This window comes from Gymnogyps californianus, chromosome 10, assembly GCF_018139145.2.
Source record: "Gymnogyps californianus isolate 813 chromosome 10, ASM1813914v2, whole genome shotgun sequence".
Classification (NCBI taxonomy): Eukaryota; Metazoa; Chordata; class Aves; order Accipitriformes; family Cathartidae; genus Gymnogyps; species Gymnogyps californianus.
Window position 1 is genome coordinate 20,772,708 of NC_059480.1, and position 27,067 is coordinate 20,799,774.

General features: G+C 38.1%; 1 protein-coding gene and 1 long non-coding RNA gene across 4 annotated transcripts in view; one reads left to right on the forward strand and one right to left on the reverse strand.

Annotated features, from left to right (window-relative positions):
* Positions 1 to 1,824: 1,824 nt before the first annotated feature.
* On the reverse strand, positions 1,825 to 13,298 carry LOC127019919 (uncharacterized). The gene is made up of 3 exons (XR_007766998.1): positions 13,219 to 13,298; positions 12,284 to 12,336; positions 1,825 to 3,113 (listed from the first exon to the last, which is right to left on the reverse strand). It is a non-coding gene; the product is annotated as an uncharacterized LOC127019919 (long non-coding RNA).
* Positions 3,047 to 27,067, forward strand: part of PEX5L (peroxisomal biogenesis factor 5 like) — a 39,683-nt gene continuing 15,662 nt past the window's right edge. The window contains exons 1-6 of one of the 3 annotated variants that reach the window (XM_050902238.1): positions 3,047 to 3,151; positions 4,656 to 4,694; positions 18,041 to 18,152; positions 20,006 to 20,215; positions 21,341 to 21,467; positions 22,639 to 22,735. In XM_050902238.1, coding sequence (XP_050758195.1) covers positions 3,083 to 3,151; positions 4,656 to 4,694; positions 18,041 to 18,152; positions 20,006 to 20,215; positions 21,341 to 21,467; positions 22,639 to 22,735 — 654 coding nt within the window. In that variant the 5' untranslated portion in view covers positions 3,047 to 3,082. The remainder of the gene's footprint in view (positions 3,152 to 4,655; positions 4,695 to 18,040; positions 18,153 to 20,005; positions 20,216 to 21,340; positions 21,468 to 22,638; positions 22,736 to 27,067) is intronic. The other 2 variants (XM_050902239.1, XM_050902240.1) reach the window with 2 other exon arrangements.

Consider the following 27,067-nt stretch of genomic DNA (forward strand, 5'->3'; position numbering starts at 1 on the left):
ATTATAAATATTTAGCATCATGGGCATACTCTGAACTCTACTCCTTGTTTTGCTCTGGAGACATCACCTAAAGGAACCATTCCATTTTAAGTGTATAAGATAATGAAATACTGGCATGTTTCTCAGTTTTTCTTAAGCAGTGTGTTCCATGAAAACAAATAATATATTTTTCCTTCATCAATTCGTGTTTGTTTTGATTTGTACATAAGTTGTCATGCTCTGCATCACAATTGTTTCCATCTACATTTTGTAGACAAATAGGAAATGATGAAATTTATTTACTGAATTATTGAACTGTTGTTTACATGAGAAAATAACTTACCTTGCAAATCTGCGCTATCAACAAATTGTTCATTTTAAAGACCCGGCAAGTGTAAAATTAGCTGTTACAGAATTACAGGGTTTGAGCAATAAGCTACTGTAACAGATAAATACATACAGCAAGAAAAAAGGCTAAGAAACAACACTTAATATTAAAGGAGGCCAAGTAAATAGCACCTTTCTTTTTCTTTTTTTAAAGAATAACCCTTCAATGGTTATTGTAATAAATGTGCTAGAGATTATCATTTCAGCTGCAGTTCACACCAGTGACAAAGTTGTCGTGGTCATAGAAAAAACTGTTTTTATTCCTCTCCAATTCCTCTGCCTAATCACTTAATAGGCAAAGACTGAATAAATAGTATTCACTACAGCAAAAACAGAGACCAAGATTTTCAAGCTTACATACCTTACATTGGACAAAAAAAAATCCATTCCTAGTCACCAGAATAAAAAACTGGATTTTCCAATGATTTGGTGACCTGCGTATCTCTCCACCAGAATGTGAGAATTTAAGCTATTTCACTGCAGTGCCTTTCGCTTTGGTGTCCAGGAAATTGCCTACTAACTTCTCGTTTCAGAATAATGTTTTTCATACCATAGGCTGAGTAGCCAGAAATAAATCAACCTGATATACATGTAGTCTTTTAGGAAGGCTAAAAGCAAGACCTAAAAAAAAAAGTAGTATCAAACCACTTGCTTTGAGTAGCAAATATACGAAGTCTGCTCACAAAAAGTAGCACAGAGGTATTCATCAGGTTACTATTCTACATCGTATTATAGCCACTTTAAACTGATGAGACAGATTTTATATATGGTATCAACCACTCCCAGGGTTTTGCAGAGTTATGTTTATAAAAGGTTAACAGCAGGCACTAATACAAGTATCATGACTCTTTTCAGGCAGTAGGTGAAACCTTGAAGAAAAAGTGGCTCTGTCTTCAAAAAAGTGACCTGACCTTTGCTTTGGTGGGTTTTTACTCTGCAAGAAATAAAAAGCACTGCATGCTTTCCAATGCATCCTTTCTAGCTGATAAACTATTTTGTTCTAGCACTCAGCACAAAAGGACTACCTTTTATAAAGATCAAAGAGCATGTTATTAGTGCTAGCTAACGATAGCTCCATGCGTCATACTAGAAACAAGCTTCATAGACCTGGAATATGTTATATGAATCATGAACAGAGTAAATACATAATTGGCCAAGAACCTTTGATATGCTTACCAATTAGAAGTAATTCCCATTGAATTATTTAATTTTACAATGACTTTGCAGTTCTTTGGATATCAAAGGCATCACAAAACCAGCATGCTTATCATTTATGACACTTCTGCTCTGAGAATTTCTTGCAGCATGCAAAGAACTCTCTGCAGGGAAACTATGATGTGTTGCACAAGCAAGCTAACCTAAGATTGAAGCGACGATTAATAAAATCTGTTCAAAAACCGCAATAGTATGTAACGTTTTTACCTGCAATCGATGAAATGTTTCTGAAACAACCTATAGTTCAGTATAAGCAATAGTGGTTTTTTATTGGACAAAGAATACAGTGCTAGTGAAAGTAATTCTAGTATATGATGTGGTACTAAAGAACCCCTTCTGTCAATAGACTTTTAAGTATTTAAATATATTTGTCTAGTGTAAAATACTGCTTTTATGGAGCCAGATCCTGCAGTCTTTGCACAGCTAAAACTTCCATGGAAATCAATGGGAGCTTTTAAAGTGTAATAGTAAGGACATGCCCAGGGTCACTAGCACAATACAGTTCTGCTGCTATGCTTTATGCGTACGCTCAGACTTTCTCTGTCACTTGCAAGAGCGTAAGAGATCAAAATACAGAAATCCATGTGAATTCAAGAAGATGAATACCGTTTTTAAATGAAGAGTATGACTTCAAAGAGACTGTGGCACATAATGTTAGTGCATTTTTTGTTTGGCTAAAATGTTAAATAACGTTAAAATATTTTAACTTTGTCCTGAATATTTGCAATATATTAAGTGAGTTTTAAGAAAAGTGAAGTTTAAAAAAAATCCTTACAGTAAGTTTAACAACAGTGACCATTTTTGGGAGAACTGTAGCAATGCCTATGATGGCAGAATTTGGCTCCATCTATTCTGTTAGCAAACCACCAGACTGTTTATATGATGTAAATTGCTTTTTAAAATGTTACTAGAGCTATAAACGCTGCAGGCCCAGCCCTACAGGTTATACATTCAAATTTCAGGGAGAGTTTGCCTCAGTGAAATACAAGGAACTGTGCTTTATTTGCAAAATCAGCTTGATGCTATTTGTAAGGAAAAACCAGGTATTTCAGATCTAAACTTCTGGGTAACTAAAATTAAATCAAGGGGCTGATCCTCCAGACCTTACTCCTATGGAGATCCTATCCTGCAGAAGGTCCAAATCCTTCCGTTCGCACTGGAGTATTTCCAGCCAGTCTTGCCCCAGCAAGGCAGTGCCGTATTCCCGTTGACTTCATTGGGGCAACTCCAACAAGTCACAAGACTACGGCTAGACCCCGACCGCGTTGTTAACTAACGGGTTCACAGATAATTTATCATTATTTATTTTTAAACGGTGTTTGTGTATTCTGCTTTCAACCAAGCTTTGCTTCCAGCCGTAAACGCCGTCCGTTTAACGACTGGATGGTGCTGGGGTGTGTTTTTGGGAAGCGGTTGTTGCCAGGCTCGCTGCTGACTCGCGCCATTGTTGATTTCGCTGTTGTAGGGGAAAGGCTCTAGGGCGGCAGATAAGGCTGTTGCCATGGTGATGAAGGAGATTCCGAGGGAGGAGTCTGCAGAAGAAAAGCCCCTCCTTACTATGACATCACAGGTGGGCGGAGCGCGGGGCTCTGAGGAGGCCGCGGACACAGCGCGAGTCACCGGCCGCGGCGGCCCGGCCCGGCCGCAGCCGCACGGGAGATGCACAAGGCCCCCGCGCAGCGCGGCGCAGGCAGCCGGAGGGGAGCCTCACCCGCTCCCTAGCTTCCCCTCGGTGCGGTTCCAGCTTTAGTGGTGCTGGCTGAACCCATCTGCTAGAGGATCTCGCACCACGGGTCCTCACTGACACGGTGAAAAAAAATAGCATGGGGTAAATAATGTACTCGCTTGGGGTTTTAGAGGTTTTGACATGAAAATTTAAACAAAAATGCATTTCCCCCCCCCCCCCCAAATAAAGGGATCTGTAGAAAGTACAGCATATGTCAGTTACCAGAAAGTTATTTAAAACCAATTTAAAGTGTCAGTTATAAGTCATGCCATCAGTATTCACGCCACAAATATTCCTTCCCAATGCATATATAAAATATTCATATTCAATGCATATATAAAATAAGAAAAAACCACTTCACAGTAGTGTCATTTTCAGTATCTCAGATCCCATTCCTAAGCTCTCATGGGGATTCTGCTCCTGGTCCAGGTCAGAATACGTTATTTTGCATGCCCCATTGCTTTCATTTCTACGACTTCAGTCAAAGGAAGGACATAACATCATCCCACTAAGCCTTACACCTTGGAGTAGCCATCAAGCCTTGGGTGGTTTCATTAGTTTCTTGAAGACAGTGACTGAACACCACTGTAACACACAGCACTTCCATCTCACTACAAGAGTGGACTTTATTCCCTCTGGCCACTCACAGACATGAATTTGTTCCCCACGCAAGTCCATTTAGTTTACTGTTAATATTTAGTGCACACAAGTTGTTCCTACTCATCAGGAGGTTTAATGGAAGTAATCTTACCACATAGTTGTTCTTATGTGAGAGCCTTCAACAAAATCCACAATCCTGTTTTATTCCTTTCATGTTTTAGGATAACAGCTACTGTACTTTTTGGAAGTATTTAAGATGCACACAAGGCCAGCACATACTTCTCTTACAGAGTATCACAGATGTGCTGCACTAATACACGTTATAGAAATAGCATCATCGACTTTGGAAACCAGGTCTGGCAATCTCCTCAGCCCCTGTTGAACAGCGTATTTTGCTTGTGGTGAACTCCAATGTCTATGAAGTAATTTCACAAAGAAAAAGGATGCTCCCTTTAAGGCATCATTTCTAATATTCTACTAAGTGGTTAACAAACAATTAGAAACCAACATAAAATGCTGCCCCCTCTACGCGCCCACCCACCAAAAGTGCAAAACTTCCACTGGCTTCAACAGGGGCAGGAGTTCAGCCTGGGTTCATTAAATGTTTAATGCACCATTTGTAGTGGTTGTCTGTCAGTCTACTCAGCAATAGTCTATGATAAATTTATGAGTAAAATGCTTGTGTCTGTTAGTCAGTGTAATTTCTTCCACTAAACACAAATACCTACTTCCCTGCTATGCACCAAAGGGGTGCAGAAGCCAAAAGGAAGCAGAATCAAGTGAAAAAGTGAGTATTTTCCATAGCCATCTCTGCATCATGTATGTGTGATGTGCAGTTATATGACCATATTGCATACATCATTTGTATCCTAACTGTCTGGCTGTAATGTCGTTTTGAGATGCTGTCTCTCTAGTGTGTCTGTGTAAACCTCTCGTTCAGACCATTCATTCAGAATAACGCACTGCTATATTGCGATATACATTTAGCCATCACCATCAAAGTGTTTGTCTCTGCTCTTTACATGATGAAACAGATGGATGTGGTTGCTGCTCACAGGGTGAAACACATGAGTTCCAAATTGGCTGCAAACTTCCCAAGCCAGATTAAATTGGGTCATGAGAATAAGGCCTGGTCTTTCCAAAGTTATCACCACCACCAAACTCAGTACAGGCACGTGTATATCTTAGGAAGTAGTTATTTACATTAGGTATCTTTGTTACTCCATCCCTACAACTAACTAAGCAAGAAACCTGCAAGTAAAATGCCCAGAACAAGCCCAGATAGAGGAGTACTGGCTTTTCTAAGGGTGGGGAAAAAAAAAAAAGTGAAATCTCCCATTTCCAAAAGTCTTTGATGAATGGAGGATTAATCATGTCTGACTGTGGAAGCAGACTCCACAGGAAGCATAAGTGGAATCTGATATACAACGAAGAGACTCTAAGTCCTTGTTTTGAGAGAAATAGTGATAATGTATGGAGGCCCTTGAATTTATATTTTAAGAGATGCCTCTTTGCTCTCTTCCTCTGGAAAATGTCATATCCAACACAGAACAAGTCAGATAAATATTCACATTTTATTGTTATGCTCCTAGCAAACCCCTTCTCGTAAAATATGAAACTTATTTGTTGACATAAATACTGTGAATTAAATTTTCAGGAAGTTTCCAAATCACAGATTATTTTATATCATCAGATCTGGAGGCAAATCTTCAAATACCACGAACCAAAAAAGTACTGCAGCCTCCAGTGGGGCTATGCCAATATATGGCAACTGGGAATCGCGACCAGCAGTAATGAGTCTACTACAATAAGCAGAGGCGTATTCTTGGTAATTGAATAGGCCTTTCAGTATCTATTTTTTGTGATTCTGTCTCAATTACTTTCAATGAAAGTCACTTTATTGGTGTGAGAAAGCATTCAGTAGTTGCCAAATTTAATACTTCAAGCATCAACACAGTGAGCTTTCAGTACTAATGGGATTTTGTAAAACATAACTCTATACCATGTTGCTGTCTCCCTTTATCTTTTTAAAGATAATCCAGAAGAGACTGGAACAAATGAAATAAGGTATTTTTATATGAATAGAACCTAGAAAAAGTGAAAGAAAGTTTGCTGAAGGTTCAAAGATTAACTGGAAGTTAAGCTATGAACCAATATACTTCTAACTGAAGCAGGGATATCAATGAGAAAAATTGTGCATAAAAGTTTGATTTGAATTCCAAAATAAAATTTTTGTTTAACCTCTTCACAGCTTCTTTGCATTTGTCAGGAGGAAAAAAGCTCACTTCAGAATTACTTTCTAATGAGAAATTTAAACCTAAATATCCCCTGGAGTCAAAGTTTAATTGTACAGTCAGCTATGAAATTCCCAATTTACTACAGGTCAGTGAACTTCAAAGGATCTGATTTAATAAAGTACTTCGATCCACACTTATACTTTAAAATATGATTAACTACTTTATTGAACAGTAAAAAAAGTGCATGCTTAAACGCCTTGCCAGCCTGATTTTAAACAGACAAATCTCAGGGTCACAAGTGTTATTTATCCCAGATTCATCACACCTAATTTCAGTTCTTCATTAGAGTACATACATTGGAGAGCTAGTGATGGTAGGATCCCTATAAAGATAATAGAAAGAAATAAGACCTACAGGAGGTGATTCATGTCCAGGATGATCCTGTGGCAAATATACTCTGGTATTATATGGAACAGAAATGGGAGTCCATGAAAACTTCACCAATAGGAAAAAGAAATGCAAAGTATATATTGAAAGCTATCCCCACTTCTGTTTGTAACTGAAAAATATGGGAGCTGCCTACTTAGAATTTACATGAACTACACAGACATTGCTCAGAGTACAGTTTTGATATTGACTGCTTATAATTTAAAAAGTTAACCTACAGAACACTTAGTTTTAGAATTTGAACTGCAAAGAAGAAATTTTAAAAGTTGAAATTACATTATAAGAAACATGCTGAAATTCATCCAATCCCATGAAAAATGCAGGCTACAACACACAAGTTGTCAAAAAAAAAAAAAGAGATGTTTCATGACTACGCCCCAATTAACTCCACCAGATGCTTAAGACTTTTTAATAGTCTCTCTCTGAGGTATTAGGTTTTTTGCATGCCATTAGTTGATCCAAGCACATTTATATTTGCTCAAGGGCTTACGAGTAAAACACTCAAACATTTCCACTGCCTAAATTCCACTGTTTTGGTGTTTGGTGGGGGGTTTTGGGGGTTTGTGGGTTTTTTTGGTTGGTAGTTTTGTTTGTTTGTTTGGGGTTTTTTTGCTTGGTCAGTTGGGCTTTTTGTTTTGTTCTGGGTTTTGGGGGGGGGGTTGTTTGTTTTGTTGGTTTTTTTTAAACTCTGATAGGAGATCTTTCAAATGCTTCCGTTCAATTTTATAAAGGAAACAGAGTAAAGATAGCTAATGTTCAGCTCCCAATGTTGTTAGTAGATTTTCTGATGTGTGTATCAAGGACTTACTACATAAATTTGATTGCATAATCACAGTGTTCCATATAAAGGTTAACAGTCCCATTTGAATCAATCATGTTCACTCTAAGCTTCTTAGCGTTAGACTTGCATTGACTTACAGCCCACTCCATAAATGTTTACTAAATAACGTTATAGCAGAATGGTGAAAAGTTAAAGTGAATGTAATTAGCTTCTGTTCTCTTTTATACCAATCTAAACCAGAATTAACTCCATTTTAACTAATTGATATACATTAATGTAAAAAAAGGCAAAAATCATGCCAGTTTTAGATAATGACAATACTTAAGTTTGGACTGCAATAATTCACTGTACATTCCAATCTGCCCTCTGAGAGCAGTGGCAATTTCCTCCCTGTTCTTAGGAGGACTAGACCTGAGATCATATTTTTATATTCTTTTTAAAGGATTCATGATAAGTTCATTAGCAGTATCTTCCGTATATCAAATCTGTCTCATTTGATTTATTGTAAGAGTTTTGAGTAGTTTAGCAGGGGACACTTCTTAAGTCCTACTGATAACTCTTTTCATCTATTATTAAAACAGGGTAAATACAAGAGTAAAAAAGAAAATACAAAATGCATAAATGCATGCTTAGCAGTACAAATACTAATTGGTTCTTTACCTCTAAGTTAAATATTGCTTAACACTATTACTGCTTTTAGGGCAGTATGCATAATTTCAGCAGAAATATTCTCATGAGTATAATAAAGTTGCCTTGACAATATGCTTAAAAGTCATAAATTGGCTGCTTGCCTAAAGTTATACAGACTTCTCTGTCACATAAATTAAATACATTTTCCCACAAAATAACAGATTTAATTTGAAATTACCATGGGAATTGATGGTGTAATTTTTTTGTAAAATAAAAAAGTTAACTATACTGTTTCATACATTTTAAAATGCCTTACCATTCCATAAGCACAGAAAGATTTGGACAAACATTTTTTGTAAATAATATAGTGTCAGTTTAACCCTGGTTTTTTTAATATTAATTATTTATGAATAGGAATTAATTTTCAGAAATTTGTTGGTTCTTCATTCATGAATACTCTAAGTAAAAATATACTATCCTGTTAAAGAGTTGCAAGCCATGTACTACAGTTGTTCTACATTCTATTGCTGTTTGTACAGTGAAACTGTTCTACTGAATTGCAAGTCCAAAAAAATTCACAAACAGCTTTCCAGTTTCAAGCTTTTCAATCTGCAAATACATTTCAAAGCAAACACACATGCCATGACAGATCCCTACGGAGAAAGACTGTATAACTTAGCAAGAAATTATGACTTGGTTCCTGTGACTGCCCACAGTGATGCATCCAAAACTACAGCCTTATTCTCAATATGCTACAGAACTCTGTTTTAAAAGAAAAATCCACAGAAAGGACAAGAAAAATCTGTGTGATTTCAAAGTAATTACAGCCTATATGCAAAGATATAGCAAGAGTACAGTAAAAGATGAATTTTGTTGCATGGGAAATGAACAAAGGGCATTTTCACCACAGCTGAAGATCAGTAGGAGTGACATAAGCTTTATAAAAATTACATTCTGTGATAAGCCATGATATCTCTTATCTTCATGCTGCTATAGCATGAAGATTTGGTCTTTAAAAAGCAGCAATTGTGCATCTTTCATCTAAACTGACATTTGATTATGTGCCATACTCAGAATAGTGCATGAGGCTGTATACAATCTACTACTGCTGAAACCCTTGAACTTATCTGTGCATCACTGGTAGTTCACAAAGAATTTGTATATGGAGCTGAGTTCCATGTGCTGGCAGTCTTACTTTCAGCTAATGAAAAACATTAAATAATTTTCTAATATTTTGTAAGCAATCATCATAGTTGCCCCCAGAGATGCTGCAAGAGTACAAATGTAATCCCTGCAATCTGAGTGAAACCAGACTCCTCTAGTTTCTGTCCTCTGCACCTTATTTGAAAGCATTTGAGAACTGTGGTTCTCCAAGTCAGACTTCCTCTTCAGGTGGAGTTGCCACACAAAAAGTAATTTCAATGAATGATACAGAAACCAGAATCTAGCATCATGAGTTACCATTTGTTCCCTGTAGATACTGTCATGGCACTTGTGCCTCCTCCCACAGCATAGGTTTCTTCAGGGCTTTCTGAACAGATAACTTCAGATTCTGTAGCCTTCCTGTTCTACAAGACTTTCCCAGCCTACATTTACTCAGCTTACATGTCAAATTTGTTAATCCCTCGATTAACTAGCAGGCCATTTTAGGAGTACAGACTAGGTACTTCCATAAACTAACATTACAGAAATAATTTCTTTAAAGGAACATTTTGTAATTTCTTAGTGACTATATTACTTCAAGGATCTCTAAGCATCTATGATGAGTTAATTTTGTCTTTGATCACCATTGTAGATTAGTTCTCCAGTTCAGAGAGCGATACAGGGAAGAGGAGAGGCTAAAACACAAATCGCAGGGTAACACCATGAAAACGATGCATAGCCAAGTGAGGGAAAATAAATAAATAAAATCTTCTAACACCCAGGAAAGGGAGGCACTCTGTTTTAGTAAACAGCTTCCTTTACTTAAAAAGTGCATAGAGCACGCAGATATTAATGCAACAGACAGATGTACAGTAAATCACATTTTTATATGAGTAGTAAAGGCCAAATTGTCAGTCACAGTCGAAATACGACAAGGGCAACTTTCCTTCCCTTCCCCCATGGCTCTGATCCAGCAAGACTGTTAAGAGCATGCTTAACCTTGAGTTTTGCAGGACACACTTAAGTGCTTTGCTGGAGCGAGGCCAAAATGCAGGAGCCAGATACAACTACAATTCCCATGTTTAGTTTCCTTTAGCCGGACCAAGAGGAACAGAGGGAAAGAGATGGTGAACTGTGAGCTATTTAGTTCTACCTTGCAACTATACACCATAACTTTTACAGGTCAGCACTTACAAACACAGATAGGATGCTACTGTCACACAGCGATCACAGCAAGAGTTATCACCAAGCAGTGCAACTGCTGTTTATGAAGATGCAACACAAGCATGTTATCATTTACCGATTTAGACAACAAGCATAGGTTTTGAACAACACAGCTGGCATGTGAATTTAAATATCCAATACAGTGGCTATAGTAATCCTCCCACAGCTTCTCTGACTTCACACAAGCCCTCTGTCAGTTGTTTGCATTAAGCCCCAGGGGGTCACTTGACTTGTGTGATTTCAGGTAAGATACCATCACCTCTGATTCACAGGCCACTCCACACACTTCCTACTACTTAGCAACAGAGTACCAGTTATCACCTGCTGAGCAAGACTAGTTTTCAGAGGCAGCAACACCAAAGTGCTCTTTGCAGGAGGGTGAAATGAGCTTGTCTCAGTTTTAGAGCTTCCTGCAATTCACATGAGGTGGAACTCAGTTATAGTGCGTGCCCTGTGAATTGATTCTCTGTTCTTGTGAAAACCAAATATTTGGTTGGAACATAAATTCACACTAGAGTGACAGAGAAAAAATTAGTATCACCCTGTCACAAGGATGATGCAAGAAGTCAAGTAGCGATCACACTTACTATACAATAGCAAATAAAGTGTGAGGTGGTAATTTTGATTGTGAAATATTTATAAACATGCTAGAAAAGTGGGTGAAGAAAAACATAACTCATGCAATTTGAACTTTTAGCACGAGACTAGTGATTTTGTCAGGAGTTCCCTTTTCAAACCTCCCTCAGCGAGCAGAAAAGGAGGTCTTCCAGTTCTTATCCTGCCAAGATAATAATCCACAGACACAACTGTCAGGCCAGTACTTCCAGTTATGCTCTAGAGAACAATAACCTCAATTTCTAGTTGTGGTTCTCATTTATCAGTTTTTAGAAAGAGCTAGTTAGTAGAAATTAATTCACTTGTTTCCTCTTATCCTAGTGAGTGCCACCAAAGATCATGACATGCCAGATGTGTGCAAAAAACCTATCTATCAGGAAGCCATTGCTATGTATCATACAAATAATTAGTGATTTAAGTTAGCTGATGCCTTAGTAGATGCCTCTGGTTATGTTAAAAGGGCAGTGTAACACTTACAAACTACTCAAATTAATCTAACTCGTTCACCTATTTATCCAGTCTCACCCAAGCAGCAGACAAGCTTCTCAGAGTAAAGTTAAAAAATACAATTTCCCCAATAGAAAGTCTGAGTTAAAAGGTTCCTGCTTTTTCCCATGCTCATTACCACACCCTGAGCTTTCTAGGTCAGATCATTTCACTGATGCAGTCAGCAGCTCAACCACACTCTCACCAGCACAGTGAGTGGGCAGTACAGCAAAACGTGTAAGTGCCCAGGAGCAGCTTTGCTGCTGAACTGTATAGGGGATTACCCATTAGTAGTTTGGGGCTTCCTAAATTAGTGCCTTGAGTAATTCAATCAGCTTCAGGTGACAAAATGGGTAGAATCCAATCCAAGTAACTTGGGTAGCTACTTACATCTAAATTTTAGGTGCCTCTTGAATCAGTCCTCCTAAAGTAAGTTCCATATATAGCCAGTGGGAAAGCTAGGTGCCTTTGAGAGCCTCCTGAGGGACAGCCTAAATTAGGCAGGCAGGATCTCCCTCCAGAGTTACTTTTAGAGGCATATATCTCTCCCTGTTGAACATGGAGGGAATTTGGGCACTTAATTTAAGAGAACTAGTTCACTATGTGCTCAAAACATAGGTGCTAATTAGCTGCCTATGCCTGACTGGAACCCCCCAGTTTAGATTCCAAATAATTTATCTTAAAGACTAGCATTATGTTATGCCCTACTAACATTTAAAAAAAGAAACAAAACAGCATGCATTGTGCACTGCAAACAGATCAAGATCAGTAATGCAGTAAGAGAGTATATAAAATGGGATGTCAGGACCATACCTTACTGACAGCTTCAGTGCACTCCAGCACTCCCACAGCGTAAGCCCAGCACTCTAGGAAGAGAAAGCAGACAAAGCACTTGTAGCCATGAGCAGGGCAGGTTGTGCAGGTGAACATTTTCAGCTGTAAATGTGACACTAGGTAAGAAGTCTTACAGCTCTCAGCTGTTCCCCGGAGCACCAGGTGTGCTCCAGCTTCCTCTGCCTTAAGGCCAAACTAAGCTGCTCTGTGGAAACTTCACAACAGAGCCCAGTCAGCTGCCCACCCCCTTTTTTTTCTTTTTTTATTTTAAAATCAGGCTACTCCCTAGGTATTTCATAACTCTCATACTACAACATAAGATGTAGACTGGGAGCAAAGCAAAATCAAAGCCATAGCAGTTGCTGTATACATACATAATCTCATTGTCTCTGGCATAATAAAACACAGCACCACCGACATCAGCATTGCAAGAAGCACCTGCATTAAAACCATAAGCCGAAGGCCCTGAAGATGAGCAGAAAACAAGTTTTTACAGGACAGCTGAGCTGCCACCATGGTAGCAGCTGGGCACCTGCTGAGCCCCGTGCAGGCTCCCTAGGGCAGTGCCAGGCCTGAGGAGAGGCCCTGGGGCTGAGGCTCCAGGAAGATGTTTTACCAGGCAGGGAGTTTCTGTGGGGGCAAGGAGAGAACATAAGGCCTGGGAGGATTCAGGGGTGACTGCAGGGCAGAGGGAGAGGTGGTGGCTGGGTGACTGAGGGAAGCTAAGACCAGGCAGGATATTGGCTAGAAAGAAGAAATCCCTCTCATGGCCACTGCTCCCTTTCAGGGGGCCAGCACTGCGCCTCTTCCACAGCAACATCTCCTCTCCTGCCCCAGCACACCCACACCCAGGCCCACCTAGGGTTTTATATTTTTGACCCCAAACCACCACCATTCATTGGGCTCCCACCTACCCTTCAGGCCTGAGGATCACCCAGAGAGGGAACCATCCATAAGCTGCCACTGCCTGCTCCTCACACAGCAGCTCCGAGGGCAGCATGGACACCACAAGCCAAAGCAGAGCACTGAGGAAAGGAAAATTCAGCAGCAAAGGCAGCTACAAATAAACAGCTACATCAGGTGAATAAATGCAGACAGCTGGGGATGGGGCAGGTGACAGGGCACAGAAAATGGAGACCAGGTGATTCCCCTCAGTGCCCTCGGCTGCAGCACTGCCCAGCCTGTGCTGAGGGGAAATATGGCAGACATGGCCTCCAGCACAGCAACTGCCACCACCTGACCCAGCTTCTGTGCCTTGTCTCAGACCTCCGCTAAGTAATTCTTGCTTTGAGTATATTTAAGCAGTGGGGCTGATATCAGCCATTCAGATGGCACTTTTGACTCTCCCAGTATCTCTCCCAAAGCGCCAAAAAAACCGCACATGTATGCTTTTTGGAACAAAAAGTTCCGATAGCAATACTGGGGTGAGAAAAAGCACCTTTTTCTGTTGTGCTGTCCAACAGCAGAAGTCAGTCACAGAAAATTAATTTGAATTTAGAAGGAGTATTTTATACTATGGATGAGTCTCTTCAGATGTATTAGTAGCAGGGAGTATCACTCTCCACAGATTTTAGATATCCTTCAGTTAAAGGAGTGTGTGGGCTTTTTCTGTAATTAAAATGAATTTTATAAAGAAAAATAAAGTTCTTAGAGATATTATGAGAATTTATGGCACTCACTGGCTAAATTAGTACTCCAAAATCAACAGTTTCACAGGCTGAGTCTATACTGCTTGGCGTGCATGCAGATATTGCACGCATAAATAACTGTGCAGCGGTGCAGCGCCAGCCGCCTTGGCTCCTGCTCCCAGCGCTGCTTCCTCCAGTGCTGGGTGGTGTTGGGTGCCTTGCTTAATTTCACTTTGCTTCTCTCATCTGCAACATAGAGATAATACTTCTCAGCTCTGTGGTGGTGCCAGGCTTGATTCATGAATGTTTTAAAGCATTCTGTGATACTCACCCTGCAAGGTGCTTGAGAACCATAAATTATTACTTTAATATAGATAATAGTTTTCATCTCATGAATGTTTTATAGCACTACTCCAAATTCATGCCTGATATAACTCTAATAGCTTGAGCAGAGTTAAACTAGGGATAAATCTGGTACAATATATGAGGCAGCAAAATGAAATTCAAAGTGTGAGACCGAGGGCTTACCAAGCGGCATTGCATACATAGTAATGTCAGAAACCTACCCCACTGCCTGCTTACCTACAGCAAAAATATCAGCTCATGGCACTGTAACCTGTTAAGGTTTGATTGATCATGAAATGTCTGCTTCATGTCAAAAACATATTTTTCTAATATGTTCTATTGCTATACATATGTAGTTTGTATATATTGAGAATTAGTAGACTTGATCATGTATTTGCTATCTGTTTTGACCCAGATATTTCAGTTGCAAGCAGATTATTTTTCACAGGAACAATCCTTTTAATAAGACACTCCTACGGCTTCCAGTCCTTAGTCATGGGAGCATAGGATACAGGACTAGGAGGGATCCTCTGGGCCACAGTCCACTTCTCAAAAGCAATCACATCATAAACAGCCATGTAGAAAGCTTGTCAAAAGCTATTTTAAATAGGTAGGCTTTTTGTCCCCCTACCCTAAAAAAAATACTGTTCATACACTTCACTGCTGTGATAGTTAGAAATATTCTTTTAATTCCCAGACCAGATCTATTCATGGCCGATTCAGATCTCTTTGTTGTCGTGCCAAGCTTTCTCTGTAGCTGAAATAACTTTCCTCTTCCAATGTCATCTAACCACTCTCCCTTTATGTATACATGAAGAATAATTATATTCCTACTCAATCTTCATTTTGTTAGCCTAAGCGAGTCAAACTCTTTTAGTCTCCCTGTAAAATGTGTTCTGTATTCCTCTGATCATTTGGGTGGCCCATCTCTGATGAATTTAGTATGTATGTTCCCAAAGTAAAAGAGAGTCAGAGAAGAGGAACCTATTTGTTTTCTAATTGAACAAAAATGCTGCAAATGTAGCAGAAAGAAGACACAACTTAGTAAAAATTAAATCTTGGTGTTTGCTGGCAAAATTGATTAAGTGGATATTACCACCAATCTTCTTTCAGTTTAATGGTGGAATTTTATCAAGGGACTTTGAACAATACACTGCTGGTATCAAACTAATGAAGGCCTGTTGCTGAGCAGGTCTTCCTTATATAAACAACATAATAAAGAAATTTCTAAGGACGTGATAACCAGCTTTGAAAAGAAAAAATATTTGCCAGACAACTGCTACTTCATACTTCAGTTGAGCTTTGGAGAAATTCAGATCTTCGTTGATTCTAGTCTCCTTCCCCTCCACGACTCTGATTCTTAGCATTATTGCTGGTCTTCCCAGAGTTTATCCTCTTACCCCCGCAACAGGTTTGGGCAATAAATTGCCTTTCCAGTTGGTCTTCAGATTTTCTATTCTTCACTGTCTCCAGTGAGAGATCTTGGCTGTCTTGGTTCTCATAATCCTTCTTCATTCCCTCCTTCCCCCATTCTTTCCTATTAAAGAAAATTTCCATGGAATGTAATGGGAAACTTGATAGGCATCCAAATCTTATGTGATAATGTACCCTATTTATATACTCTTACAGATACAGAAACAGAATATTTCCTGTTAAGTTTTTACATTTACTGATGTAGATCTATAGTGATTCCTATAGAACCTCTTCTTTCTTCCCTCCTGTACTCCTCCAAATGGTGTAGGACTTTTCTTAATGCTGTTAGTATATCACAGAATAGATCATTGAAGAGCCAGCTGATCCAGAGGCTTTGACAATCTTTCTGCTGGATGCCATGTTCACCCGAATATGCAACTTGTTGCAAAAGTGCAGCAGCTGTTGCTAATGCTTGTTCCTAGAACAGGATGTGTAAATCCAAAAAGAAAAATGTATTCAAGCAATTTTTGCTGATATCTGGATTTGATCATAAAGAAACTTCTAAAATACTAAAAGTAATTTGGACAAGAATTAACTAGGCATCCACCTTCATTTTTTCACCAATAGAAATGAGTAAGGACTGTCACCAAATCATAAACAGAAAAATAAGGTCCTCCTAAGTCTTAAATATCAGTATTAGGTAAAAGTATAGACCTGGAGATAATGCGGGTACTGTAGAGCCAACTTTAATGGAAATCAAAGGTGTGCAGCTGGTATAAATGCAATTGCCAATCAAGTGTTGAGATTTACCAAATTAAGCAAGTAACTTCTGTGGATTGAATGAGACAGCAACCTGGACAATCAATTCAGAGAGTTAAGAACCCACATGATTAAGTCACCTGTAAGGTGCATCTGCAGTCTGGGTTTAGCATATGCAGAACTAGAGTTTGGGACAGTATCATTGCCAGATTTCTAAATTAAGTGCCCACATTTGCACGTTCTGCTACACACAGTTGGGCAGGCAATCACTCATCTGTCTTCCGTGTTACTCATGTAAATTGGTATTTCAGTGCAAAACTGTAAGGTCCTGGGCAAATGAATAAGTGCACATATTATACGGTCAGTCAGTGTTAGGTACCAGCTTAAATGTTTGATCCATCAAAAGAATGGACTTTTTATTTCAATAGCTCTGGTATTTTCTTGCAACTTTGTAATACAGAAATCAAGTACTGAAAAACAGTGAATCTAAGCTGTTTTGCTGTAGTAACTTTAGAGGCAATCCTGCTACTGGAGTAGCTAAATGCCAGTAATTAACAAATATAAAATGAGGATGAGTAAATACCATTTTTGCCAGCTTTAGTCCATGTTAGCATCCTAAATTTAAAAGTTCAAATATATCTGAGAGAAAATTTTGGAAATTCAACAATGGAAAAAGAGTGAGAACAGAATGGAGAGAAGGAGAGCAGAGAGGATAAATAGCTCCAGATGAAAGCAAGAGACAGAGGGAAAACATGTTTTCACATTATTAAAGATTAAGTAAATGCAGGCCACACCATCAGACATCCATCCAGCTCAGCATAGGTCTTGATCCTCCAATCAGAGATAGATTGCAGAGGAGACTTTTATTTCCGAGACTGTTTTATTGTTTTGTCTTTTTAATCCCTAATACATGAAATAGCCTGTAATACAGAGATTTCCTTTAGGTAGGAGAAAACCAATGCATTCATGCAATTACAGTAAAAAGGGAAAACTGCTTATAAATAAAAACTGTATTACAAGTCTTCACACAGTCAAAACTCATGCAGGAAGTTCATACATTCACCAGGCTCCATCCACTGTCATTCATATGTCTTTGTATTGCAGAGAAGTGTTTTCTGTCTCAGCAGGTTATTGTTTAATGGGCTAATGCATGTTTGCTAGATGAAATGATATTGTGGAAGTTCTGTGGGGAGGCATGTAACTTGTGAAAAAAAGACCACTTCCAAATACTAAAAAAGCCCTGCTTAGTCTCCTGGCGATAGAGAAGGCCAACTTCACCCATTGATTTGAAGGGAGTTACATCAGGCCTTGTATACTTTAGCCCTATAAGCAATAGTATGCAATAATTGCTATGGAAAAATCACCTTGCTGCTTTATTTTTGTGCAATTTGTAAAACTGGACTATAATTTTGCCCCAATAGAGTAACTAAAGTTTTTTATTTTAAGCCCAGAGCTATTTGTACATCTTCTAATTGCAATAGCTTACTCTCTCACAACCAAAAATAAAGCGCATGATACTGTGAGAATATGTTTTGTTTCTTTAAATTCTGCATCCCAACAACACTGTGACCCTGGGTTTTTTTGTTGCTAGCTGGTGAATGAGCAACAAGAAAGCAGGCCCCTTCTGAGCCCCTCCATTGATGACTTTCTCTGTGAAACTAAACCAGAAGCTGTTGCAAGGCCTGTAACATCAAATACTGCAGGTAAACAAAATTCGTTACTATCCCTCACTAGAGAGAAATACTTTTAGTTTTATCTTAATTACAGTACATTTTTGTCAAGTGATTTCTTGATTTGTTACTATTTGCACAAAATGATAAGCTGGTATTAAATTATAATTGCCTGATCTATTAGTAGAAAAAACTTTGTTCATTACATTTGAGGGCAAATCTGATGTGATCCAAATCACATGTATTCTAGCAGATCTCTGGGGTTGAATTAAAGGGCACTTAAGTTCAACAGGAAGTACATATCAGTTTGACCAATTCTCAATCTTTGTTTTTGCAAAATTTTAACCTATGGGAAAGCCTCATTTAGTCTGGTTTTAACCAAATTCATTCCTTACTCTAGAAAGATTTTCTTTAATAAAAACTTGGCTGGGATGTCAGAGAAAAGGGAGGAGATATCAAAACAGTTTATCCAGGCTGAGTTCAGACACTCTGTTTGTGAAAGGATCTAACACATTTCTTAGCTCCTTTGTGTTGCGATGAGATAGTAGAGCAGAAAATAAAAAGTAAGAGTGAATCCTGAAAGCCCTTTGAATTATACTGAATTATATTTGAAGTATATTGTCCTTTGGAAGTGTTTTCAGAAATTGGCCTCCTCCTATTCGGTATTTGTGCAAAGGTAATCAAAGTGGTTGCGCAGATCAGCTGAGATACAGTAAAATCAGCATAGCACTACTAAGTTCTATTGCTGTCTCATAAAATGACTTGGCTTGTTAGAAGCCATTTAATTAAAATCTATATACATGCAAATTATTAAATGAATAATTGACAGCTGGGTGATTATCATCACATCTAATTAATGTGTCTAAAGCAATATGCAAGTTCTAATAACAAAAACTGGAATGCTGAATTAAATAACAATTGTAAATAATATTTTTTCTTTTATATATAGCTAAAGATATTACAGGGATGAATAGAAATATTTCAGGTTGTTTAAGAGTGATGTTTGTTGTAAAAAAGTAAGTATCTGTAGACCCTATATCTGCCTTGAATATCTACCCGATTTGAGGAGGCTAATTAGATTTATTTAATAACAAAATAAAAACTTATTCTATGAAGATTGATGAAATTCAGTGATTTACCAAGAACACAGATAAAGCACTGCAAGAGATAATACAAATTGATCTGTCAAAAACACCTGCCCTATAAAATGATGATAAAGAGGGAGTTTTTCTATCTTTTATGTGCTGAAGAGTTTTAAATGTTACTCTTTAAGCAACTTTTAATGAAGAACTGAGACTGAACATGCCTTTTATACTGATATAGTCCTTAATAGAAATAGCAGTAGAATTTATAATTATATTCAATATTTATCCCCCAAAAGACAAACAGCAACAACAGTAGAAACCATTAATAAACACACCATTATTCCTTTATGACCCAAGAAGTCCACCCAAGAAGCTGTCTACTGTTCAGCTTTTTCCGTAATGGCATGTGGCACAACAGTAGTGCCCTAAGCAGCTGTTACCAGTACTTGATAAATCATAAGATTAAACCAAATCTTATCTAAAAGCTCAATTGTACAGGGAACCCTCACAACACAAGAAAATCTGTGGAGTAAGGCCATAGCCTTAAGACCTAAGATATCTTTAAGACTTTCAGAGGAAAAGCCTTTTATGCAAATCAAGCTTTTTTAAACTGCATCCAGTTAAGCACCTGAAATCCCTAGACATATTTGAATATGCTGGTCATCATCTTTAGCCAGGAAATATGCATCTACTCTAGTCAAATGCAAACACATTAGTAATTTTTTTTCCAATTAAAACAAATTTTTAGAAGTGAGCTATTTGAATTAAAACAACATTGAATTCTAACATTTTGTCTCTAAGTATTATCAACAGGTCTGGATCTCTTGGATCTTAGTGAACCTGTCTTGCAAACCCAAAACAAAGCAAAGAAATCAGAGAATCCATCAAGAAGTGAAGGCTTAAAAGCTTCAGCCCACAGAAAGAAGACAGACAATTCTGACCTTATCAGTGTGGATACTGAGCAGAAAGTCCAGGCTGTCAGAGTTTCAGACAAGTCTTCACTAGATTTAGGTAAGAGTGTAGCTATTTTATCAGTGCTACACAGCCTTGCTTAGCACAAGTTTCTCCTTGCCACTATCACAAAATAACGAGCAACACCAGAATTTTTGTTGCACAGCATTTTAGCAGGGAGTGTAACCTTTGTTCCACATTATAAGCTACTTGAAACACTTTAAACTTGAAACACTGTGAACACATTTTGCCTTTGCCTTTGCCATTATACCTATTGTCACTAAACGTGCAAATAAAGTTTTGAAAGGATTCTTTCAAAAAATAATTTAGTCAGGGTGAGTAAAATGGTAGAAAAATCTATAGGGGTATCATGAGAAATTGGTAAAGGACATAAATCAGAGGCAGCCCATACTGGATGTCCTTTTCAGAACTGCAGATGTCAGAAATACACATTATATTTGTGAATACTGCTTTATCTATGCATACGAGAGAAAAAAAAAATCCATTCTTGACAAAAGAGCTATATTTATACAGATTGAAAAAAAATCCCAAACACAACTCAATATCCTGCCAAGCATGATCTATAGATGAGCTTTGGAAAAGGTGAATTTAATTTAGTTCCATCCAAACTAAATTACTTGCACCGCAACTGAGAAATTTGCAAGGTAAATGTAATTTATACCAAGGTAGCGAATTTTCCATTCATCAGAGCAGAAATTCTTTTAGAGAACTTTATCTTCAAACAGGAGCTGAACATCTGATCTTTGCAAAGCAAGTCTGACATATGACTGAATAATATCAGTTGCCTACACAGTCATTTTTAAATGGTGGTCACTAAAAGAAGTTTTATTTTTACAATTTGACTACAATTAGGAAATAAAAAATATCTCAAACTATCAAATAGTTAATATAATTTTATCAACAGATCTAAATTACATACAAGTCACTGATTTTAAATCAAGAGTTGCACTGACATTCTGACTGTAAATGCTAATGTTGTGAATTCCCAAATATTTTCACAGAATATCAGCTAGAAATGTGCACAACATTTCTGTATATTGGACCTTAACTAAAATATAGTCTTTGGTGGCACCATTTTCTCTATAACCTACATGTAACAGAGGAGATAAAATTTCCTGCAGTAGTTTCTTTAAAAGATTCGTATTTTCTTTTCTTACTTTTCAGTTGATATTCAGACACAGCTAGAGAAATGGGATGATGTCAGTTTTCATGGAGACAGGAGTAGCAAGGTCCACCCTTCTACAGAGCGAACAACATCATCATCTAGAGCTCCATCAAAAGAGCTTTTATGGTACAACTTTTTGCTTTCCTTACAAAAATATTTCCAGTCCAGCTTTCTTAATTCACAGAAATGCTTGCTTGATGACAAGTCATATTATTAAATCTGTTATGATTACATTAAATGTGTTCAAGCAGACATTTTGGACAATGTATCATAAGCAAGTACACTATAAAATGACAGTTTGCCAGCAATTTTTAATGTTGTGAAAAGTAGCAGGTGCAATTACTAAATAAATGGTGGTGAGAATTCTAGAGAGGGATGCAGTGATCCAAAACCAACTACAAATATGTGAGTAAAATGAGTAAAAAAGGATACTTGGCAGTGATTTGACAGTCACTGGATATCCAGTGTATTTTGGTTTTGCTACCAAGAGGGCAGAATTTCTGTGTGTAACTGGAAGAGGCAAGATAAAATATCCAAGCCAAGTACTACCTCTTTCACGCAATTCAACTAAAATTGCAGGGGATGTAAATGAGGGAAGAATTGGACTTTGCCTTTGGGAACAGTTCATGTAGATTAATTCTGCTGCCTTCCTGATATGTAAGCAACACTCATTCACTACATTATGCATGACCATAATTAGCATTTTCACACACTAGAAGCAGTTTTCTGACCAAATGATGCTTATCCTGTATCTTAACCTGCCCTTTATCTGGGTGTTTCATTAACTTAGAGCTTTGCACATGTTTTGCTCAGTTAACTTGATGTTGGTCTACCGGGTTTCATTTTCTAGGAAGAAAGAATATTAGGATATTGTGGCACAAAAATGCACATATACCAAGATGAAGTCCTGTAATGTGGTGCTTGATTCTTAGACACTGACTGCAGGTACAGTCTTGTGTCGTTGCCTAACTTCATTTTGCGTGGCTATGAAATAGAAGCATAGCGGTAGAGGCAAAGTCTTCATTCCATTATAGTGGTTTCATGCCAATACATACCCAGGGCTCTACTGGTGAATCAGGCCTGACTCTGTTCTGTTGTATTAACTATTGTCTGCATGTGACTGAAAAGCATAAGAGTGGGAACACTGAGAAGGGTCCAGGCACTTTTGATAACTGCAAGTTAAACAATTCAGTTAAAAGAAATAACCTAATTAATCAGTATGTGCTTATGAACCTGAAAGACATAAGGCAGCATGTCTTAGCATGCAGTGATAAGTATGTAAATGCATTATTTCTAGGTCCACAGAAAACAGATCACAGTCTGAGCTGACTAATGTCAAGAGTGCCTTGGACTCTGATTCAACGTCAGAATTAGAACTTGCACCTGCAACACAGGTAAGAGGATTTGGTAGATTTATTAACGATAAAAAGGCAAGTAGGAATTGTCCCACTGGCTAACCGTTCACATTCTGGAAGAATTATTTAAGGGATATTTTCAGGATCATCCGTTAAAAGATTCATACAGCCGAATCTTCATGCAACTTCCAAAATAATATGTTATGAAAATAATTTAACTATGTCAGCATCTCAAACATTCGGAGTTTAATACTACAGTGAACTGTGACCTTCCTGTACAGAGAGAAAGACTTCAAACTACAATTTACAGCATTCCTTCCTCCAGGTCTGAAATTCAAACTTCTAGTGGTTCCCTCTCCCTGTAATATATCTATTCTCAAGGTCTCTTGGTCAACCAGGAACCCCCAGAATTGGGAAATGGCTAAGGAATACAGGAAGGGATCATTAGACCAATGTTCATTAGCAGTTTATCTCCACAGGTGGGAGAGCAGTGTGGTCAAAGGACTTTTTCCTGCTGGAAAAGGAACTCTAATACGGAGGGCTCTGGGCTGAAGGTTTGTAGATTTGCCCAATTCCACTGTCATATTGTATATTGGACAGGACCGTGTGGAAATGATTACTTAGAGTTGTATGGTTTTAGATATGTATGTATGCATATATATGTACAAACATGCATTTATATATACATTCACATAGATCAGGTTGCTTATACACCTTCCTTCCTGCTTCTTATTTTTTAACTGAAAGATTTCAAGTTCAGCCAATGCCACTGGCAGGGGGAAGAGAGAGTTGTTTGGTGGATTAACTTTTAGTTGAAAATAATTTTCTCCTCTTCTACAGCTATTTTTAGGCCTGGACTTCAAAACGTTTCTGTCAGACGGAAAATCTGGAAATTAGTGGAAAATAATAGCCTCATTTGAAAACAGAAAAATGAGACACTAAAATGCCAAATGTCTTTCCTGAGATGATGCACCGTTTTTTGCAGAAAATAGAAATAGAACCCCGTTATCAGGATCCATTCTTGTGTTTTAGTTAGGAAAAAAGTCTCCTTTAGTTCCCCGCCATGTCTACATTACAAACAGGATTTTTTTTCTCTTTGGAAAGCCTAACACTAGTTGTAATGCATGATATCTTTCCTTTCTTTGCGAGAGATTTATACATCTTAGTAATGGAAAAGATCTATTGCATAATATTATCCACTTGAGAAGGACAGTGTGTTTTCACATGCTTTGTCCAGCTTACCTTTAAGTACCTCTAACCCCTTTTTAGGAGGCTGTTCCTCAGCCTAATAGATCTAAATGCCACGAAGTTTGTGCTCAACTGAGATGTGTGTAAATCAAGTAGACACTCACAGAATTTAAGTGCTGTGGCTTTCTGTAAAAGCAGTTACAAATTTATTATATAAGATCTCTACTTTATGTGGTCTATGTCCTGTTTATCTTCCACTAGAATAACTGCAGAAGCAAAAATCCACATTTTTAATTCAGTATAAGTTCAGTCAGTTGAGGCTCCATACTATTTTGTAAAATGACTGGTATTTCAAAATTAAAAAAAGTGAAGTTGAATCAGCCAACTTGAAAAAGAAGCAGAGTATAAAATTCGTATCTGTTGTTCTGCTATATTTCATGTTTTGTTTTGTTTTATCATAAGCTGCTTTTTTTCAAACTTGTGATCCATTCAAGTCATGAAATGTTGTTAAACTGGTAATTAGTAGTGCAGAGAAATGACCTGAAGCGAGATTGCGTTCTTATTCTAGGTAGTTTACTTAGAAATTTAGTATTTTCATTCACTGCCTGCTCCATCCTGCCTATACATGGTCTGTCAAAGTTGTCAGTTCCCAACAAGCAGGCTCATCTATCTTGACTGAGTTCTTAATCTGCTTGTAAAAGAAATCACGTTAGAGCTTTTATGAAAGCATATGTTTTCCATACTTTGTCCTCTATAGATCTTGTCTATCTCATTTAAGGGTAACCTTTGCATATGCAACAGATTCTGCCGTACCCTAAAGATTTCATCTTGTCAAACTTGCTGCAGTTTTCCATCAGCAGTTTCTCAGACAATCACCTTCATCATTCATCTTTGACACGTTAGATTTAGTTCCTCAAAGTGAAATACTAAGTAACTAGGTCATATTTTCATTAAAATTATGCAATCTTCTTAACAAAATCCTGTGTTTACCAGCACTTATGCCAATACAAAATCACAAAAGGCAAGCTTTGAATTAATAAGGAAGAAATGTGTTTGAAGGCTAGAATGGGCAATAGCATGGTGGCTGTCATTGGATGTGGCAGTCTTGCTTCTCAGTATTCTACTCACATCATACGTTACCTACTATTAACCCTTAAACTGCATTGGCCCAAAGTATCTTTGTTCTTTCTTTTATCTGCCATTCTGGAACGGTCCTTGTTATGCTTTTACTAGTACTGAGATATCCTACAGTGTTTGGGTTTTTTTGAAGGTTTATTTTTTCTCTTATAATTACAAACTGCAGAGGGAGATAATATGTTCAATTGTATATACATAAAGTCTGTTCATGTTTTAACTCTCTAAATGCCTCCCTGGGCATTTTAGATATTTTATTGCTCACCCAGAATGCATACACAAAACCCCTGACATGCTAAAAAACTGTACCTAATTCTAATATGTCAGCAGTCTTAGACGTAGCGCAAAGCCTGGAAACCTTAGAAATCTGCAGTTTGGGGCAACAATATTTAGAATGCAAAATTTATTCCCCACTTCTCCCAAATAGCTACAGTAAGACTAAAGGCCCGAGCTCTCCTTGGATGTGCCAGTTACTCTAATGAAATGACGAGTTACAAGGGACAGATTTAGCTCATTATATGAAGACCTGCTCAAAAGTTAAGACTATAATTTAAGCCTCTCACCAACAGTTAAGGTCCAACAGCACATAAGCAGACTACAAGCGCAGGAAAGTGTGTGCAAATGCATTGGAATGGAAGATTTGTCCCTGAAGACAGCAGCCAGTGATCAGCTACAGCACCTCCATTGTAGAGTGGTGAGCATATCAAACCACAGCGTATGCAGAGTGTCCATGCCTCAGACATACCCATTCCACCCTGCCCCATACCCCACCTTGGGCTCCCCTTGAGGGAGGCAGCTGCAGAGTCCCACCCCATCACCCGCTGGAGATGTGAAGTTCTCCAGTGCTGGCACTCCATTCCCATCCCCTCTCTTCCGGCACTAGAGAAAGGCAGCATGTTTGTTATATGTGGGGTCTTTCATTTCTGGGTATCACAACTCAGAATATGACTCTGCATTGTCTATATGCAAATGCAGCTTATGTGGGTTTTGTTAATTGCTTCTTTTTTCCCTCTGGCTGTACATTTAACGGAGGAGAAAGTAGATTTCTGTGGGGATTATGCGGGGACAATGTGTATACCCGGACATGCGGCAGAGGAGGGGACTTCTGTGCTTCTTGTCCTCTTCCCCCTCACCTCTCTACTGCCCCAACAAGCTCACTCTCCCCTTCTGCAGTACTACTCAGTCTGAACATCATGATTTACAGTATTGTCCTTGACCTACGGAAATTGCAGTCACTGGAAACAAAAGATTAAAAAGCGGAAGTAATCAAACAGTTTGCAAGAGCCAACTCATAAATAATGAAAAGGCTAGGAATATAATTAATGTCTATCAACAGATTTTTGTGTCAAGAAGGCCAAATTTAATTCTTTGATCAGATTACAGGTTGGGAAACCAGGACAGTTGATAAATGTTGCTGTGTGATATTCTGCAAGATGTTTGAATTAACATACCATATTCTGATTTTAAAATTAGCACCATACAATATGAATAAAGTAGCTGTTAAACAGATTAAAACTGGCTAACCTAACATCTCAAGAACAGTAGTTATTTACCAGGAATTGTAATTACATGGGGGTTCTACTGTGATTCCAAAGAGAAACGAAGATCTGAAAATATTGATCTGAAAATAAATATGCAAGCCATTCCTGATAAAATTTGCATATGATGCAACAGTGGAATGAAAAAAATGTAAATAAGGGAGTCATAAAAATGAGCTGGTGACCAAGACATCTGTATAAATACATGTTCCAATACAGTCACTTGAAAAATCATACATTCCAGAACAAGAATGCAGGCTCTACTTACAACACTATGCTGGAAGGCAATTTGAAAAGAATCTATGGCTCAGAGTGTACGAGGATGTCAACATGAGTGCTCCCTGTGCAGTACTGTGGCAAGAAGAGCGTGCAGAAGCAGATGTAATTAGTGGGAGATAGGAGATCACCCGATTTCTGTATAGAGAAACGGCAAGATAGGTACTGGAATATAGGGTTCACTTTGGTTGTCTGTATGGCTATAAAATAAATAAAGCTATAAAAAAATAAAGAG